The following is a 21,228-nucleotide window of genomic DNA, read 5'->3' on the forward strand; positions in this document are numbered from 1 at the left end:
AAAACAGCGAGGAGTCCTTGTGGAGCCTAAGGTGCCACAAGGACTCTGTGCTGTTTTAGCTCTGCTTTTGTGTCGGTGATCCCATTATGCTTATTAAAAGGTTTGGTTTTGTACTGGTATATATGATTAGTTTTCCTCCTCCCTATGCCCCTGTTGACCAATGCCTGGGCCATGGCCTGGCTGCTGCCCTCCTCCCTGGAGGTGACTGCTTTCTGCTAGTGTCAAATATATCTAAATTCATTAAGTGTGCTTGGAACATTTGGGATCAAAGGAACTGTGTAAACATAATGTATGACTTGTGCATGCATAATCAGTGTCTCTCTCTCTCTCTCTGAGTCAACTCAAGCAAGTTGTTCCAGTTGCCAATTTCAGTGGGTGTCAGGCTAAACAGTGCTGAGAAAAAAATAAAACTGATACTGGCCACAGCTTAGTGGTTAGCAGCTTGTGAGCTAGCTTTTTCCCCCTCTGGGTTAGAGATTCAGAAGTTGAAATTTATAGGTGACAGAAATGCTTTCCTGGTGTTAGGGATGCTGGAACTAGGAGCACTGGGAGTATGGCAGCACTCTCTAGTTTGAAGTAGGCTTCCATCATATACAGGGTGTCCGGTTTTGTTTAGGGTCTTTCAGCATCCCCACTACCAACATTGTTCTGGTGCTCTGGGTGGGGGTGGAGGAACAATGCAGCTATAAACTTTTCGTTACACAAGGATGAATGTAAAGACTCATGCTAACCCAGAGTGTACAGTAGTATCATATTAGTATGTTGGTCCTCTCTTCTGTGTACTTTACCTACATTGTTCTTTGAAACTATATTCGTGATGAATCCGCTTCTCAGCTAGAAGTTTTGAAGGTTTGTCCGTTAACATATCTATCATAAAACAGTTGGCCTCAGATATTTCAGAAGAAGCCAGATTTTATATATAGCTTTTTCTCTTTAAACAAGCTAGAAATACACTTAGAAATCAAAGTAATTTTAGGTGTGAAGGAGGAGTGAGTTAAAGTATAGTTCTACTCTGAAAATCAACACTGTAAAAATGGCACCTTCTTACTCTTAAGCCTGTTTCTGTTGTGTGCTGTCATATTTTATTTTAGTGAGGCAAACAAGCTTACTCCTTTATTTTATTCCTGTAAATCCTACAGTGCAAAGACAGCTAGGAGGGAGCTGTATCCACCTCCTCCTTGTGCATAATCTATATAAGTGGGTTAACATATACACCAGTGCAAACCCATTCAAGGCAATTGGGGTGGACAGGTGTCAGTGAGGACATAAAATGGGCTGCAGAGACTTTACTATTGATGCTCATGTGTGAAAAGGGAAGAAAAATCCATGTGACAGTTCAATTGATTTCTGCAGAGTTGGTAGGTAGAAAAAATTCTTCTTACTTGTAAACTGAGCATATTTGTTCTGGTATTGAGACCTAATAAACATGGAACCCACTACTGAAGCTGCTTCTGGAGTAAGTCTTTGGAGTAGAATCACACTTTAAGGCGTTATCCAGTTGATAAATATTGTTGACATTTAACTATTTTAGTACTGATTAATTCTATGGCTTAATATAAGAGTTACACTAAAAAATAATTGTAGGAATGAATTAAAATATGTTGTAGATATGAGTCTTCTACGATGGTCAGCAAGTACACCAATTCTGCACAAGGTTACCTACTATAGGCATGTATACAATGGATTTCTCCTTCTCAAGTGATAACTCTATCTGTTCAGAAGTGCTGTAGGCCTTGCTTCTGCTCTGTCAATAATACATCTTATTAGATTATTTTCTTGCATTACAGTAGTGCCTAGGGGTCTCAATCATAACAGGAGTTTGAGTCACACTAGGTACTGTACAAACACATAACCAGACAAGCCCTGCTCCAAAGATCTTACAGTCTAACTACAAATGTACCTTTTCAAAGCTATATTTCTAGGAGGAATATAGTCCAGGATTGCTTGGTTTTCATGTTGTTTCAGCTCTGAATAATTCAACTACCATCACTCACAAAACAGAACATTCAGAACAGTGAATACACATCATTCTCTCAAAGCACACTTGCACATCTTCATTTGTGTAAGATACCCAGTAAAAGCTAAATATTTTCTTCAGGATTGGAGGGATTATCCAGTGCTCCTGTCTCCTCCCCCACCCTTTGGGGATGCAGCTCTAGCAGCAGGAGTGGGGTCCAGCTGGCCCTACATGCACCTGGCACTAGTGGAAACAGCAGGGGATCCTAACAGCCTTTAAAGGGTCTGGGGCTCTGCTGCTCCAGCCACTCTCCTGCCTCCCCCCAGTGGGACTTTTGGTCACTTTTCATTTTTCAGATAACTTCTTTCAATTTTTAAAAGGTGAAAGTGAGGCCGTGAGGATGTTTAGTCTACGGAAGAGAAGAATGAGGGGGGATTTGATAGCTGCTTTCAACTACCTGAAAGGGGGTTCCAAAGAGGATGGTTCTAGACTGTTCTCAGTGGTAGCAGATGACAGAAGGAGTAATGGTCTCAAGTTGCAGTGGGGGAGATTCAGGTTGGATAGTAGGAAAAACTTTTTCACTAGGAGGGTGGTGAAACACTGGAATGCGTTACCTAGGGAGGTGGTGGAATCTCCTTCCTTAGAAGTTTTTTAAGGTCAGGCTTGACAAAGCCCTGGCTGGGATGATTTAATTGGGGATCGGCCCTGCTTTGAGCAGGGGGTTGGACTAGATGACCTCCTGAGGTCCCTGCCAACCCTGATATTCTATGATTCTAAGTCAATAACCACCACTAGGAACAAGGCCACCATTGGGCTCTGTTCTTCTATAAGAAAGGAGCCCCGGGCCCCAGCCCTGCTCCTCCAGGCTACTCTGCCATCTGCTGGTGAGGAAGCCACATTTCAGCTCTTACTTTTTAGTCTTGTCTACGTAAGTACTAGTCTCTTCCTCACTCTTCTCCACCTCCCTCCCAAATCAGGTAACGGGAACAGGGGTGTCATGACAACAGACAGATTATTTAAAGGAAACTGATGTATGATGCCACTGACACTTCCTCTTACTGGGCTCAGCCCTTATTGTTGTCATTTATTACTGTTTCCATTGCTGTTATGCCATAATGCTTCCAGAGCGCCCACCACTATTCCAAGAACACACTGCTCCAGCTCTGCCCATTTCCAGGACTCAGCCAGGTTAGAGCTCCAAAAGATATTCAACAAACCTGCCTTTCCCATGACATCTGGGAAATCAGACTACTATTCCTCCACTTGGCACATCCCATGGCAACATCTACTACTTCTCCTATCACAGTTTGAATTGGGAGGAGCTGTCCAAGGAAACAGAAGCAGAAATAAGAAATCAAATTCTAGACATCTGACCCCTAAATACTGTACAGGTCTATTACTGAGGCATGGGTCAGAAACAGACAACACAAAGTAGCATGAATTAAAATTGATGCTAACTACATATGACCTCATCAGTGATGCATCACAAGAGAGAGCCTGCAGCATCGAGAGTGGCTGGATGACACTGCAAGCCATGTGGTAGGTCACCTTGTCCCCCCCAGGATACTTAGTACACCACAGACCTAGACAGGTCAAGAAGGCAGGTGGCGCGGCTTTCATCTTCTCTGCAAACATCAGATGTAAGAGGGGTGCCTCTGGTAAGACAACTTTATTTGAATTCATTCATATGACAGTAGAAACCAGAACCAAAGCTATGTAAATTTTATGCTAATTTACCAACCGCCACAGACAAAAGGATTTGTAAAGGAGCTCCCTGACACCTTGTTGGCGGTGGTGAGATACCCCAGAATTGTCACACAGGGAAACTTCAGTACTTGTTGACAAGATTTAAAAAGCTCAAAACAATCTCCTCACTTGCCTCCCTAGGATTTTCATAGGTCATCTTTGGTCCAACTCACACAGCCGGACATACACTGAACCTGATCTTTGGCCAAGATATCAAGTATGAGGATGTTACGACCCAGCCACAGTCTTGGCTGGGTAATTGCCTCATTAAGGCAGTGGTCAGAAACCTTCCAGCACTCAGGCAACAAGAAAAAACAACAATCTGGATTCCCCTATGAAGACTCATGGACTCCAATGAATTACAAAGCCTGCTAAAGGACATCAGCACCCCACCTGGAGGATGAGGAGTGGAGGACCTGGTGGATCGCTATCATTCTACAGTGGCCTCAGCCATTGACATGCTCTTCCCTTCCTTGCCTAGTACAATACTAAAGCTACAAACATAACTTATACATTTCTTGACTGCTAACTGATCCCATGATAAGGACCTGGGTAGAACAGGTCTCTCAGTCAGTTTAACTTTTGGCCTGTCTGTTTTGCTGGAACAGTGGAACCATGTCTCCTTCTCACTGGTCCTATCACACCCTGCTCAGTGTTCAAAGCTGGACAAACCAGACGGAAGATTTTCAAGGTAGAGAAGTGGTGTATAGGACAGGCTGCTTCCAAGTCTTCACAGGCACCACAAACACACAGTGTGAGGTTCTATGCAGTTCAGCTGTAGTGGTCTGAGTTGCTTGTTCCTAGTACTTTGTTGGTTGGTTTGCTTGTAGAATCTAGGAGTAAAGGGAAGCTTCTTATAGAGAGAGTCTTCCTTTCTAAATCATGTTCTCTGGCTTTGTAAAACTAATTTCATAGCTTCCACCAGCTGTTTTTTCTTCACATGTTTAGCCATAACTGTGCTAGGTAAAAATCTTGCTTTCAGACAGTGTCCCTTTAAGCCAGTCAACTTAAATCTGCATGATTTGTTTTTTAACTGGTAAGTCTTGTGACAGTTAAGGCTACTGTAATGCAAATAAGTAGAGGGAAAAAGTCTCTCCATATCTTCAGTTTATCTTGTCTGTCTGACTGCACTCTGGACACAGTTCAAATTCTTCCCCAGTTTGTTTGCATCTCGCAGCAACAGAGGAGAGACAAATCCTTTTTAAGGAAAATTTATTTGTGAAGTCACAAAAAAAGATGGGGACAGATTTAGTATTGAAAACAATTTTGCAGACATGACTTAGAAGTAGAATTTCAAAATGATGTTTCTATACAACAAACACTGTCTGGGCAATCTTAAAGGAAAACTCTCTCTCTTCCCTTCTCTTTCCCTTCTCCTCCCCCCCCCCCCCCATTGCAAAACCACTTCTTCCTGGAGTTTTTTAACTTTGCTTCTACACTGCTATATGTTCTAGCCCCTTTCCAACTTCATATTTCCTCTCCGCCTTCCTCCTTTCTGATGGACCTTGCCTAGACAAAACGAATGTGGCTTGATGAAGAGAAAGTGTGGTGGGTTTTTTTTTTGTTTTTCTGCAGCCGTAGGATGAGTCCACGTAGTTTTTAATATGCTAGCTCAACCAGTATTGTGGTAATATGCAGAGCGGTGTTACTGAGCTCCTGTTCTTGCGTATATTTAAAATAAACCTCAGGCAAAGATTCAGTAAGATAGAGCAAAAGTTATAAACCCATTGCAGTTACACTAGTTTTAGGGGAAAAAAATAGTAGAATGTTAATAGAATGTTGCAGTGTTTCAAATACTTGTAGTTTTGTTTTAAAGTTAGGAAATTCAAAATTGCTGCAGCTTAAATCCAACAACCTTAACTCTCTCCTCCATAATCTCATCCCCCATGCTCTTCCAGGCATAACTATATACTATTATTCTTTCAACCTCTTAATCACAGTACACTGTACCATAATTGACATAAGAATGCGTGTCAGGTCCACTCCCAACACGTGTGCCGCTGACAGAACCAGAGAACAGCCTCCAGTTCACCCTCTTTTTTTGAAGAGTTTCACGCTGCGAATGGGGAAACCTGATGATCTGTTCCTGGCTCTGTCACAGCCGTGCTGTGTGACCTTGGGCAAATTCAGATAAATTAGCTGGCTTCTAAAGCATGCTGAAATATTTAAGTAGGAGGTGCCACATGAATGCAAGATATCATTCTACATATGCAAACCAAACCGATCCAAATCCCATCTCACTTTCTTAATAACATGCTTCCTTCACATCTGATCCTTTTTTACGGTTGCTTTAACCCTTTTCTGTTTGCAGTGATTGAGCTCCATTCAGCTGCAGGCAATTTTTAAAATTGGTTTATCCTTGTAATTGGCTTGCATGTGTTCTGCTCCGTAAGCCAGTGGATGTATCATAAGACTTAAGTAGTCCCCAAGTGAAATGTCAAAGCATAGGGATGAGGGTTAAGATTTCCTGGCCAAATCAGTAAGTTATATAGGTTTGACATATGACATAGCTACAGGATTTGTCATAAGGACATACTTCCTTACCATCAATGTTTGTTGAACAAAGTAACAGGCATACAAGAGCAGAGGGTAAGATTGATTGGGCAAGATCCCCTGGGAGAATAACATGAGAGGGAAAGGAGTCCAGGAGAGCTGGCTGTATTTTAAAGAACCCTTATTGAGGTTACAGGGACAAACTATCCCGATGTGTAGAAAGAATAGTAAATATGGCAGGTGTCCAGCTTGGCTTAACAGTGAAATCCTTGCTGATCTTAAACACAAAAAAGAGGCTTACAAGAAGTGGAAGATTGGACAAATGACCAGGGATGAGTATATAAATATTGCTCGGGCATGTAGGAATGAAATCAGGAAGGCTAAATCACACCTGGAGTTGCAGCTAGCAAGAGATGTTAAGAGTAACAAGAAGGGTTTCTTCAGGTATGTTGGCAATAAGAAAAAAGTCAAGGAAAGTATGGGCCCCTTACTGGCTGAGGGAGGCAACCTAGTGATGGAGGATGTGGAAAAAGCTAATGTACTCAGTGCTTTCTTTGCCTCTGTCTTCACGAACAAGGTCAGCTCCCAGACTACTGCACTGAGCAGCACAGCATGGGGAGGAGGTGGCCAGCCCTCGTGAAGGAAGAAGTGGTTCGGGACTATTTAGAAAAACTGGACGTGCACAAGTCCATGGGGCTGGATGCGTTGCATCCGAGAGCGCCAAGGGAATAGGCGGATGTGATTGCAGAGCCATTGGCCATTATCTTTGAAAACTGATGGCGATCAGGGGAAGTCCCGGAAGATTGGAAAAAGGCTAATGTAGTGCCAATCTTTAAAAAAGGGAAGAAGGAGGATCCTGGGAACTACAGGCCAGTCAGCCTCACCTCAGTCCCCGGAAAAATTGTGGAGCATGTCCTCAAGGAATCAATTCTGAAGCATTTAGAGGAGAGGAAGGTGATCAGGAACGGTCAGCATGGATTCACCAAGGGCAAGGCATGCCTGACTAATCTAATTGCCTTCTATGATGAGATAACTGGCTCTGTGGATGAAGGGAAAGCAGTGGACATGTTATTCCTTGACTTTAGCAAAGCTTTTAATACTGTCTCCCACAGTATTCTTGCCAGCAAGTTAAAGTATAGATTGAATGAATGGACTATAGGGTGGATAGAAAGCTGGCTAGATTGTCGGGCTCAACGGGGAATGATCAACGGCTCGATGTCTAGTTGGCAACCGGTATCAAGCAGAGTGCCTCAGGGGTCGGTCCTGGGGCCAGTTTTGTTCAACATCTTTATTAATGATCTGGATGATGGGATTAATTGCACCCTCAGCAAGTTCACAGACGACACTAAGATGGGGGAGAGGTAGATACGTTGGAGGGTAGGGATAAGGTCCAGAGTGACCTAGAGAAATTGAAGAATTGAGCCAAAAGGAATCTGATGAGGTTCAACAAGGACAAGTGCAGAGTGCTGCACTTAGGACGGAAGAATCCAATGCACTGCTACAGACTAGGGACCGAATGGCTAGGCAGCAGTTCTGCAGAGAAGGACCTAGGGGTGACAGTGGACGAGAAGCTGGATATGAGTCAACAGTGTGCCCTTGTTGCCAAGAAGGCCAATGGCACTTTGGGATGTATAGGTAGGGGCATTGCCAGCAGATCGAGGGACGTGATCGTTCCCCTTTATTCGGCATTGGTGAGGCCTCATCTGGAGTACTGTCTAGTTTTGGGCCCCACACTACAAGAAGGATGTGGAGAAATTGGAGAGAGTCCAGCGGAGGGCAACAAAAATGATTAGGGGTCTGGAACACATGACTTATGAGGAGAGGCTGAGGGAGCTGGGATTGTTTAGTCTACGGAAGAGAAGAATGAGGGGGGATTTGATAGCTGCTTTCAGCTACCTGAAAGGTGGATCCAAAGAGGATGGATCTAGACTATTCTCAGTGATAGCAGGTGACAGGACAAGGAGTAATGGTCTCAAGTTGCAGTGGGGGAGATTTAGGTTGGATATTAGGAAAAACTTTTTCACTAGGAGGGTGGTGAAACACTGGAATGCGTTACCTAGGGAGGTGGTGGAATCCCCTTCCTTGGAAGTTTTTAAGGTCAGGCTTGACAAAGCACTGGCTGGGATGAGTTTTTTCAATTTAAAGACCACTTTTTAAAAAAAAACCCTGATTCTTGTAAAACATGTTTTAACTGAATGGGTTCTTCACAAACCATGAAAACAAAAGTTCAGTCCTATGACCTTTGCTGTTGACTATATAGACACTTGTGGATTAACTTTAACATTCTTTTTAAAGCTTACTGATGTGGAACTCTTGCAGAATTTTGAGCACATAGAGAAAAGAGCCTCATGACCACTTCAAAAAGGAGAGGCTGGTGTAGTTTGGTAGCTCGCAAAGCAATGAATACCACTTGTGATGGGCCTTTACGATTACATGGGAGTAGATGTGTGTCGGACTTTCCAGTAGTCATCTGTTACCACTGAGCTGTAAAGAACCAGTAGGTCATGTTGTTCAGAGCAAAGTCACACAGAATATTAACCAACCAGCTTTCTTCTGCTTTACCAGAACTAGTGACTGGTATTTTCAGGCTTTATTATTAGGTGGCTTACAGCCTAACTTGAGACTGCACTGACTTTCACCTTCTTGTAACCCCACTGGCTCACCCATTGACATGGCACTGTCTATACGAGGGGTTAGGTTGGTATAACTACATCGCTCAGGGGTGTGGGTTTTTCACATCCCTGAGTGGCATAGATAAACCGATGTAAGTTTGTAGTGCAGACCTGACCTATAAAAAGTGCACTGTCTTCCTACTTCATTCAGGATTAGTGACTTTCTGTCAATGCATGTTACTTGCTGTATGAAAATCTTGAAACATGGAATGATTTTAATAGACCAATAAGTTAAGTCTTGGCTTAGGATGTCAATTTCAAATGTAACTTGAAATTGGGTGTGCATGGGTTTTTTTAAATCTGTGTAAAATTTAACTTAGAAATCTGAGTTAAATAACCTTTTTAGAAAAAAATCAATGATTTTTATCCACACTAGGTGAGACTGACACAATTTTGTAAAAGCATTTTTGATTTCAATGAAACTGCATTTTTGATGGAAAACTATTCTGTTTTTCCAACCAGCTGTAGTCTTTTCTTTTCCTGCCCCCATGTTACCTGAGGGTTAAGTCAATTTCTTCAGGGTGTTTAAAAAAAAAACAAAAACTACCACTTCACTTTTTTACTTAGTTTTGCTCTGGCATTGTATAACTCCTTTCCCTTCCTCCATTTCTTGTAATTTTTACATTATAACTTCTGTTCTTTGCTGCTTTTGCTTGGAGCTCTTTCTCTACCTCATGATACCTAATTTGTGAAATGTACCTGCACATATGGGGCTAAAGATTAGGTTGTTTACAGGAAAGGGGAAATGCCTATTGAGTAGACATTGAATTCCTTTTACCCATCTTCTATTGGTTTGCTAACGACACCAACTTTTCTTACCTGGTATTGAGTAGTAACTAAGAGGTGATCCACTGTAAGGTTTGGAGGGAAGAAAACAGGTCATGTTTGGAAAGTTGTCTAGCACAGAATCCTCTTTGAATTTGCAGATAGTTCTGATGCCTCTACACCAACTTTTTTCCCCAGCAGCAGCAGCAGAGTGAAATTAAGAAAACTGGTCAACTTCCCTTGCTGCTGTACAGACCCTTTGGGCAATGGTGAAATCGACACACTGCTTATCAAGTTTCTTTGTGTTGCTGTCTCTCGGTAAAGCGAGAACTCTGGGCCTGTCTATATAGCGAGTTAGTGCACTGCAAGCTAGATGTAAATCTACAATGCTTCTCCATGCCATGTCCAAACAGGCTGCGTGGATCCTCCTGTGGTGCACTGAAAATTCCCTAGTAAACTTTGACCTGCTGTTTTTAAAAACAAACAAACAAGAACAAGTAATGCAACCAGGCACTGGAGATCTTCATAGACAAAGATGACTCAAAAACCAGCCTGAGAGTGGGACAGAGTAACTCCTCTTTTCCTTTCTTCCTGGTCCTAGTAGTCAGCCTTCAGTGCGGAACAAGAGAGCATCTTTGTGTTCTAGCTGTTTGGGGAATGATGGCTTCAAATGATCAAAACTCCTGCCAGCTAGAGATTGGTACAGAAGATGAGGCCCTCAAGCAGAGTCCATGGATTGCACCCTGGTAAAATCCCAGTAGCTGGACCAGGTTGCTGGGCTTCTTGTGGCATTGACCCTGAATTTCATTGGTAGAGCTGGCAGCTGTCTGATAAATGTCTCAAACCACACTGGAATTGTAAAACTGTAGAAACTGGAAAGGGGATAGGGGTGGGGAAGAGCTAATAGGTCACACAAGTGCTCTAATACCACTGTGATCATGCATTAGAAATATCTGTGACAGATCAATCTTTGAGTGCTGGCCATTCTTCTGAATGTTTGTTCTAGTGCTTTGTCCAGTCTAAATTTTTAAAAGCTCCAAATAAAGATGGTGCCTCCATTTTTCCTGGGAGATGGTGACACAAACTAACATCTCTGGGGAATTTTTTTCTCATTCTGCTTACGTTGTCACAGAATCATAGAATATCAGGGTTGGAAGGGACCTCAGGAGGTTATCTAGTCCAATCCCCTGCTCAAAGCAGGACCAACACCAACTAAATCATCCCAGCCAGGACTTTGTCAAGCCAGGCCTTAAAAAAAACCTCTAAGGATGGAGATTCTACCACCTCCCTAGGTAACCCATTCCAGTGCTTCACCACCCTCCTAGTGAAATAGTGTTTCCTAATATCACCTAGACCACCACACTGCAACTTGAGGCCATTGCTTCTTGTTCTGTCATCTGCCACCACTGAGAACAGCCAAGCTCCACGCTCTTTGGCACCCCCGTTCAGGTAGTTGAAGGCTGCTATCAAATCCCCCCCCCCTCACTCTTCTCTTCTGCAGACTAAATAATCCCAGTTCCCTCAGCCTCTCCTCATAAATCATGTGCCCCAGCGCCCTAATAATTTTTGTTGCCTTCCACTGGACTCTCTCCAATTTGCCCACATCCCTTCTGTAGTGGGGGGACCAAAACTGAATGCAATACTCCAGGTGTGGCCTCAGCAGTGCCAAATAGAGGGGAATAATCACTTCCCTCAATCTGCTGGCAGTGCTCCTACTAATATAGCCCAATATGCTGTTGGCCTTCTTGGCAACAAGGGCACACTGTTGACTCATGTCCACTGTCACCCCTAGGTCCTCTTCTGCAGAACTGCTGCTTAGCCAGTCGGTCCCTAGCCTGTAGTTGTGCATGGGATTCTTCCTTCGTAAGTGCAGGACTCTGCACTTGTCCTTGTTGAACCTCATCAGATTTCTTTTGGCTCAATCCTCCAGTTTGTCTAGGTCACTCTGGACCTTATCCCTACCCTCCAGCGTATCTACCTCTCCCCCATCTTAGTGTCGTCTGTGAACTTGCTGAGGGTGCAATTAATCCCATCATCCAGATCATTAATAAAGATGTTGAACAAAACTGGCCCCAGGACCGACCCCTGAGGCACTCTGCTTGATACCGGTTGCCAACTAGACATCGAGCCGTTGATCATTCCCCGTTGAGCCCGACAATCTAGCCAGCTTTCTATCCACCCTATAGTCCATTCATTCAATCTATACTTTAACTTGCTGGCAAGAATACTGTGGGAGACAGTATTAAAAGCTTTGCTAAAGTCAAGGAATAACATGTCCACTGCTTTCCCTTCATCCACAGAGCCAGTTATCTCATCATAGAAGGCAATTAGATTAGTCAGGCATGCCTTGCCCTTGGTGAATCCATGCTGACCGTTCCTGATCACCTTCCTCTCCTCTAAATGCTTCAGAATTGATTCCTTGAGGACATGCTCCACAATTTTTCCGGGGACTGAGGTGAGGCTGACTGGCCTATAGTTCCCAGATCCTCCTCCTTCCCTTTTTTTAAAGATTGGCACTACATTAGCCTTTTTCCAATCTTCTGGGACTTCCCCGATCGCCATCAGTTTTCAAAGATAATGGCCAACGGCTCTGCAATTACATCAGCCAACTCCCTCAGCACCCTTGGATGCATTAGATCTGGACCCATGGACTTGTGCATGTCCAGCTTTTCTAAATAGTCCTTAAACTGTTCTTTCACCACTGAGGGCTGCTCACCACCTCCCCATATTGTGTTGCCCAGTGCAGCAGTCTGGGAGCTGACCTTGTCTGTGAAGACCGAGGCAAAAAAAGCATTGACTACTTCAGCTTTTTCCACATCTGTCACTATGTTGCCTCCCTCATTTATTAAAGGTCCCACACTTTTCCTGACCACCTTCTTGTTGCTAATATACCTGTAGAAACTCTTCTTGTTACCCTTCACATCTCTTGCTAGCTGCAACTCCAATTTTGCCTTGGCCTTCCTGATTATGCCCCTGCATGCTCTAGCAATATTTTTATACTCCTCCCTAGTTATTTGTCCAAATTTCCACTTCTTATAAGCTTCCTTTTTTGAGTTTAAGCTCACCGAAGAGTTCACTGTTAAGCGAAGCTGGTCACCTGCCATATTTACTATTCTTTCTGCACATCAGGATGGTTTGTCCCTGTAACCTCAATAAGGGTTCTTTAAAATACAGCCAGCTCTCCTGGACTCCTTGCCCCCTCATATTAGCCTCCCTGGGGATCCTACCCATCAGTTCTCTAAGGGAGTTTAAGTTTGCTTTTCTGGAGTTCAGGGTCTGTATTTTGCTACTCTCCTTTCCTTTCCTTCCTCTTGTGAGGATCCTGAACTCAACCATGTCATGGTCACTCTTGCCTAGGTTGCCACCCACTTCTACTTCCTCTACCAATTGTCCCCTTAATTTTACTTCATGTTTTCATAATGTCACTCCATTGTACTTACAGTGAATGGAGAGCAATTTAGCTATTTACATACTTTAAAAATGAGTATGAAACTTTGTGCCTCCTTCAGTTGTTCTTTTGGTCTAGACATACATATTAGTACTCAGTCTTTCCTTCAGAAGCATTTCTCTCAAGCCCCTGTAATTTTTCTGGCTCACATCTGAATTCTCTGTCAACACCTCCATAGTATTGAGTGGCCAGATTTTTAAAGGATTATTCACAAGAGGTGGGTATCGATCACGAAGACAGCTGCTGAGTTGGAAGCATTTTCAGTCAGTGGTAAAGTGGCTAAATTTCTTCCTGCGTGTGGTGTTTTTGTGTTTTCCCTGGGACCATACACATAAGTAACATGAAGGAATTCTTATACTACATCATATACAAACTTCAGAATTGGGATTCCAGTGTTATGGAGATTGTGGCATTCTTTGGTTAGATCTGATATTTCATGGATGGGTTTTTGGGTTTGAGTAAATGGTTGCAAATATGTATTAACTGACAGGCTATTTTCTTGTTTTTCTTTCAGTTATACATGGGAAGCAATTGATGTAGATAAACATGTGCGTTATAAAATAAATCCCTGTGGTGGCATTGAAGACTGTAGTGGATCAAGTGCAGTCTGTGCATATTACCTGAATAAAAAGGCCTATCTGTCAGTAGGTAAGTTAATGTTTTGTTTCTTACGATGTCAACATTCCAAAAATAGAGAACTTCTGGCATGTTTACTGTAGCTTCTCTCCAGGTTTTCTAATGTATGTTAGCCATAACAATATTTCTTAAATTACAGAATAAAATTTTAATCTAAGATTTCTACCACTGCATACTAAATCCTTTTTCTTATGCTGGTTAACTTTTTCCCAGTTTACAAGAGTTTATAGCAGCTATTCATAGCTTCCAAGGTCAGAAAGGATCAGTCATCATCTAGTCTGACTTCCTGTATGATACAGGTCCTAGAACTTTTCTAAAATTCTTTTTGAACTAGAGCATATCTAATTTTTTAAAATAAAATTCTCCTCTAGACAGGAATAGCAACAGTACGTATTTCACTGTAATTATATTAGTATATCTACTTCTAGCACAACGTACACTGCATACGTGCTTGTTGGTTGAAGTACGGTTTTTATGTAGAAAACCAATGCTTGGATTAGATCTATCAACAGTACCTCACTGGAGAAATGTCCCTCATTATAGACCCATAGTTACCCATGTCCCATGCAAACATGGTGTCTCCTCACTACTTCTGTTGCTGAAAATTATTTACTGTGAAGAAGTAATCCCACAGAATTTTAAGCTTCTTGGATGAGTATTTTTGTGACCCTCCTCTTATTTGGTTATTTGTTACACATTGGGTAGTGAAGGTGACTCTGGAGATCACGTGATTCGATTATTTCTCACTTACGTTTGTCATCACTGTGCATTTGATTTGATCTTGGGGAGACTGACAAATCTGTTTGGTTCAGTGTGTTTGTCCCTTTTAAAAATTGTTGAGGGTGACCAGAACGCTGGATGGATGGTGGCTTTGATTCCACATGGCTAATACTCTTATTCCTCTTTCATTGTGTGGCTTAAGATAGTTGTCAAAGGCATGCAATAAAAGACAGAGGATGTGCAATGTGGTTGAGTAAAGGAACTTGAACTTTTGAATTTCCTGACTACTTGTGACTCTTTAACAGTGTGTTTAACTTGTTAGCTTGACATTTTTTTTCTTATTTTGCCTCTAATATGATTTGTTAAAAAGAGATGGTGCCAAAAAGTGTTTAGAAACAAAATACAGATTTTGTTTCATTGGTTGTCTGAACCCCACTCCTAGGTGGGTTAAACAGGGCTTAAGTAAAAGTTTGATTCACCAAGGTGCTTAAGCCATGTGCCTAACTTTAAGCAGCAGAAAGTTTAAGGGTTGTGTGGCAGCTCCTGTGTGTCCCACAGGGCTGGTTGGGCTCCCTGCTCCAGGCACTGTAACTTCTGGGGTCCCAGCGCCACTCAGGTTTGGCCCAGCTGTCTTGATGACAGGAGTCTGGGTAGGTCGAATTTGAGTGAATGGCACTGCAACCTCATGAGCCAGGTCACAATTCCACTCCCACAATTTTGGTCCAGTCAGGGGATGGGGCCAAACCTGACAGATGCTGCAACTCCAGAGGTTGCAATGTCCTGAGCAGAGAGCCAAGCCCAGCGAGACCCACAAAAGAGGAGCTGCCACGGAGAGGTGAGTGCCTGGCAGGATCCGACCAAAACAATCTCGGGGCAGGGCTGTAACCAGGGCAGGGCGAGCAGGGTAGCTGCCCAGGGTGCAAAGTTGCGGGGGTGGCTTGGGGTGGCAGGGCTCAAGGGAGGGAGTGCCACCTCCACCTCCTGATTCACCTCAGCAGGCTATCCAGCCTGTCTGAGCTGGGGGAGTGCAACCAAAAAATCAGGGGGAGGCACATGACCCCATGAAAGCTTCTTACTGCATGTGTGAGTAGGCTTTTTTCAAGCACTGAATAAAAATCGAGCATTCTCAACACAGAGCATTCTCAACAAGTTTTCAGGTGCTCTCCAGCACATCTGTAACATTGCAGAATTGTGTAGAAATTGCACATCTTAAACAAAACTTGTATATTGTCTTGATGAAAAGGGTGTTGCCATGCTTGCCTCATTGTGTAGCACATACTGACTCATCCAGAGCTGGCATTCTTTGTGAGAATTCAGACTGTATATGCAATATGTCAGCTGAGGAAACTACAGCAGTAGTAATAGAAATGGTTGTAAAAGTAGAGTTACTTCTAAACTAGAGTGGCACTTATACCATGCATCCTCTGTGTATCCTGTCATTTTATTTTTGTTTGCTTTCCTCTCATGCCAACGTTAACTGTGCATTGTAACCTTGCCTTCAGTGGGTTACAGATAATTAATTGAATGCTCCTGTACATTGCTCCTCACCACAGTATGTGTATTTTCTCAATAGCTGTTAGGGCGTTTAATGTCCTAAAATGTGTCCCTGTAGCTAAACTAGCATAAACTTCTAGCTCTTCTTGTAATAGAAGTAAGGAAAAGAGAGGCCCTAGAGTAGAGTGAATGTAATGTGTTAGCGGGTAAGTTTCCATTGTGATTCACACCCATTTCGTTTCCATCTGTAAGGTTTGTAACCAACGTAGGTTTCCTCTTCAGAGTTGTCAGTGGGCTGTACAGCTCACCACGATAGAGCTTGCTGATATCTGCATCACAAATTCCACCCATCCCAGCTTATCTGCAGGCCTGGACAAAAGGGCAGAGTTTCAGCTAGCCTAGTGGTAATGCCTTCCTGCTGGCACTAGGATTTCTGGGGGGGGGGGTGGGGTGGGGTGGGGGGGGTGGGAGAGTGGGGGAGAGCATTGGCAGTGGGCACTGTCTCAAATTCTGATGCCTGGTGTTCCTGCAGCGTCACTGTTCCCTTTATCAATGTTAACCCTCTTTTCTCTTTCCCCATCTTGTCCAAGTCTTCTGCAAATATTCAGAAGGTTCCTTTTGCTCCCAAAACACATTCCTTTTTGGGTGTCCTCACTTAGCTCTGTTGCTTGCTAACAAGTAGGTCTGGAGTAGGGGAAATGTGTTATGGGAAACCTAGCTAACTTGAACCACAACCAAGTAGCCTGTTTTTAAAGGTGTCAGACTACATCTATATGAGATGGAAAATCATTGACTGGCATGCGTTCAAACATGACTTGTTTTCCAAGTTGCGCCAGGGCCTGGAAGCAGAGGGAAACAGAAAGGGAGGAGTAAGTATCATGCTGGCATTTAAAGAGCACTTGCTCCAGTGTGATAAAATTGTGCCAGGCAGGCTGTGTTTCCTAGCTGTACAAAATTAGTGTGTGGAGGGGAGCAGGAGGATATGCAGTCAATGTAGTAATGTGGATTTTAGTGTAACATTCTATTCTTAAAATTAATAGAAATATTAAAATAGGTCTGCAGCAGAACATTCGTGTGGACTGAAAATGGGCACCAAGATAATTGAGGAGCAATGATAAACAACTGTGTAGACAGCTAGTGAAGAGGTGTCTAGTGGGCTATGGTGTGGAGCTGTGTTGGGTCAGGTCTTAATGTCGTCATTAATCTGGAAGAGGGGAGCAAACAGCATAGTGAATAAATGTTTCATACTGGGCTGAGTTGCAAACAGTGCTTCGGTTGGAGAAATAATACAAAAACACTTAGATTAGAAACATTGACAGAAAATAACAAAATGAGATGCAGCTTGAGGGAGGAAGTCATGTTAATAGACTCTGTGGGGAAAATAATCCAAGATGCCCACACTCAGTGAATGAGAGAAACTCTGGAGGCTGTAAGACAGAAAGAGACCTTGAGGTGGACAACCAGTTAGCTAGGATTGCGGTGTGACATGTATGCATTGGCCCTTTTTGCAGCCACTGGGGAAGAGGCCTTTCTGTGTGGGTGTGGTGCATCACGTTCAGTTCTGAGCACGGCATTGCCATGCTCCCATACACTGGAGGGCGGTTTAAGGACTGCAAACATGGTCATCGGGGCAGAGATTGATATGGGGAATGAGCCAAGCTCTCTCAAAAGCAGCTGCTTAGGGGGAGGAGAAATGTAAATCTTAAAATATTTGAGGGGTGCAAACATCAAAGGAGGAGAGGAATTATTTATTATGGTACAGAAGCATAACTTGAGGTGTTAAGGTAAAAATAAGAGGGTGAGTTTAGACTTAATATCAGGCAGTATCTCCTGATAGTGAGAGAGAAGTCTCTGGAATAGTCTCCCAAGAGGTGTGATGGAAGCTCAGCCACATGAGGTGCTTTAAAAGTAGCATCTTAAGCAAGGCTGCATGGATAGATGGACTGGATGATTGATAGATTCTCTTTTCCGCCCCTCCCTTATGGCCTGTCCCCATGCACATTCATTGTAGGCACTTGAGCCCAGATCTTCAAAGATATTCAAGTGCCTGACTCCCAAATGCCTGTGAGGATCTGGGCCTTGGCTGGTAGTGGGGTATTAAGCTATACTGATGCAGTGCCTAGAGGTCTCAGGTAAGCCAGGGCTCCCTTGTGCTAGACACTTGTACGTACAGAGTAAATAACAGTCTCTTCCCCCAAAGAGCCTACGGTCTAAAACGCAAACAAGGGGATGGCGATAGAGAGAAGGGAAGATGGGTAACAAAGAAGATGGTTTAGCACTGACTAGCTGTAAGTACGGTTCTTAGCCGAAAGGTTGTAGCTGTATAGCAAAAGAACACTCCTAATCAAAATGTGTTCTGCCTTTAAACAGACTGAATACACTGCAGCAATATTGCATTAATAAATACTACTCTCAATTGCTATAGCTGGAAAAACAAGAGGATGAATTTTAGTTTGAAAAGCATGAGGGTAAAACTTTCAGAAGTGCCTAAGTCACTCTTGAAAAAAGATTTAAGTTTTGTAAGTCACTTAAGCACTTCTGAAAATTTTTACCCTGGGTCTGTCTTCATGACTTAATTTATTATTCTTTGTTTTAAAGTTGCCTTTAAATGGATTTGTATGTTGTCTTGCGTAGTACTTAAGCTTAACAACAACATAGGATATTCTTGATGTACCAAGTAGTGTTTTTTTTATAAAGTACTGTATTATTGCAGCTCTTATCTCTTCATTTAGGTGACTCCTCTTTGAAAAGAAGTTCTCAATCACTTCTTGAGTTCAACACGACAACGCCCTGTTCGCAGCAAGGCGCTCAACATGTTGTTCAAAGCAACATTAACTTCCTTTGTGGGAAGACTCTGGTGAGTCTGTCATTTTTGTTTCCTTATGTCCTTTTGTGCAAGTAACTTCAGGTTACTGGAAGAGCTCGGTGTAAACTCAAAAGCTTGTGTCGCTCATCACAGAAGTTGGTCCAGTAAAAGATATTACCTCACCCACCTAGTCTCTTTAACTCCCATTTAGTCAGTATAGCTTGTGGTTTTTCTAAACTTTCTTTTTGGAAAAATCTGAAATGATACCTCAGTTTGTGACGCTACAGATGTGATTACACCAGTTCTTGGAAACTCCCATGACAGCCCATACTCTCCAAGAATGTGTATTGATCTCAGATTGTGGGACAGGCAAGCCATGCGTGGTGGTGATATTAAACGAACAGCTATCTTGATTCATTGTGTTTTGCTAGGTCTAGTCAATGACTCTTTTTTCTGGTTCTTTAATGCTTTCAAATGGATTTCAGTATAGTATTTTCACAAACTATGTAATAGAATAAATTAAGTCAGCAGTGTACAGAGCACTTGAAAGCTCTTATTTAAGTGTCAGCTTGAGTAAACTGCAGATTTAAAATAGATGAAATAGAACAGTATCAAAGAATGTGACCAAATTCCATTCTTATGAGCTAATATATGGCTCTCGAACCAGTGTTTAGGTTTGTAAAGTCCTTTTATTTTAATGTAGTGTCTTCTGATAATTGTTAGAATTCAGAGATAAATATTGCATTGGTCAGAAAACAAACCCAGACCTCTGACTTATCCCTCTTTGGGACAGCTTCATGTAAGTTTTTAAAACTTTAGTACAGATGTAAAATTCTAGTTTAAAAGGTTTTATTTTCTGATACTTGATGTCTCCAGACTCACACCTCCCAAACTCTTACTAGCTGAAGTGATCAGACCTTGGAGTCACTTATACTAGGACCCAAACACTTCAAGAAGTGATGCTGTTGGCAATGATAACTTTATTACACACCTTTTTTGGAAAGCAGGGTAACTTAGACCGTTATGTGAAGGTTTTTTTTTTAAGTTTCACACTCCACATGTGACAAATTGGAGAGAGGGTGGAGGCAGAAGCTCAGAGATCCTGTTGCCCTTTCTACATTAGTTTTCCAGTGACACACAAATTGTCTGTTATTGGTAAACTGTAAGAGCCAGTGTGGCCAGGGTGTGACTTTGCTAGAGCTAGTTAGAGATTTCACATAATTAGGACACCGCAAACTCTTCTTTATCTTTAACAAAACAATCTCCTATTGATATTGGCTGGCACAACTTTTTTTAAAAATAGCTTCTTGACAAGGATGTATGTACTAGTGTAGACAGTACATAGAAATCTTCTACCACCTCCTTTCCATCCTTCATCTGGAAATGGAAAGCTTGCTCTGCCTGGGATATTCATATGGAAACTAAGTTTATTTACCTGGCTGTCCAGCCCTGTCCATGTTAAGCACTCCTTAAAGTACTAGACTGACTTAACAATAAGCTATGGTTATTGCACTATTAAACTGATGGTGTGATTGGGCATGAAAAGCTTGAATCTGAACCAGGCCTATCAAAACTAGTTTTTCCTTTCCAGAAGAGATCCCTTGCTGGTATATGGTTCGAGAGAAGATTAGTTTCTCTGGCCGTAATTGGTTGTGGGATAAATGGCAGGCAAAAAATACCTACCTATGGATGCTATGGTAGGGAGACATACATTTTAAAAATGCATTGTCTTGCTAAAACATATCATGGCAACCAGAGACCTGCTTTTCACAATTGCTGAGCACCTGCTGTCCCTACTGACTTCAGCTGAAGTTGTGGGCACTCAGCCTTTCTGAAAATAAAGTCCCTAATTTTGGCCTGTAAAATGTAGCACAAATTGTACACATTGGAAATGAGGGGTTACTTTTGGGGGCTCATGTACACAGTGTGGTATACGTCATATCTGAAGGGACAGCTAGGACTTTCCTGTGTGTTTTTGGCAGTATGCCTCTGCCTGTGCTTTCTAACAGCTTTCCTAAGTAATGACTAAACTTGCCATTAATTTACTGGGTCATGTCGTCGTTTCTGATTACTATCCATGCCATTCTTATTGTCAAGAAATAATTTAGATGATTGCGTCTTTAAAAAATAAATAAAACCAACAAAAAACTTCTGTTTTGTTGGTACTGACTTCTTAAACTTTTTGATTTCTTATTTTATAGTTATAAACTGAAAGCTAACTATTGATTTCATGATCTTTTTAAAATAGGGAACCCCAGAACTTGTTACTGCAACTGAGTGTGTGCACTATTTCGAATGGAGGACTTTTATTGCTTGCAAGAAAGACTCATTTAAAGCCAAGAAAGAGGTAATATTCATAGCTCACGCAATGCATAAGGTGACTTCACTAATTTTACAGTCTTCAGTTAGAAGAATGGAATAGTCAGTCAAATAGTACTCTTGGTTTTTTACAGCATACATTCAGTTAGAAAGCCCATTGTTCAGTCTTAAT

General features: G+C 42.4%; 1 protein-coding gene across 1 annotated transcript in view; it reads left to right on the top strand.

Annotated features, from left to right (window-relative positions):
* IGF2R (insulin like growth factor 2 receptor) overlaps positions 1-21,228 on the top strand; it is an 88,475-nt gene that overhangs the window by 921 nt on the left and 66,326 nt on the right. Inside the window, exons 2-4 of the mRNA XM_074948713.1 lie at positions 13,596-13,729; positions 18,664-18,788; positions 20,986-21,084. Of these exons, the coding sequence (XP_074804814.1) occupies positions 13,596-13,729; positions 18,664-18,788; positions 20,986-21,084 (358 nt within the window). The remainder of the gene's footprint in view (positions 1-13,595; positions 13,730-18,663; positions 18,789-20,985; positions 21,085-21,228) is intronic.

The sequence above is a fragment of the Natator depressus genome, chromosome 3, assembly GCF_965152275.1.
Source record: "Natator depressus isolate rNatDep1 chromosome 3, rNatDep2.hap1, whole genome shotgun sequence".
Lineage (NCBI taxonomy): Eukaryota > Metazoa > Chordata > Testudines > Cheloniidae > Natator > Natator depressus.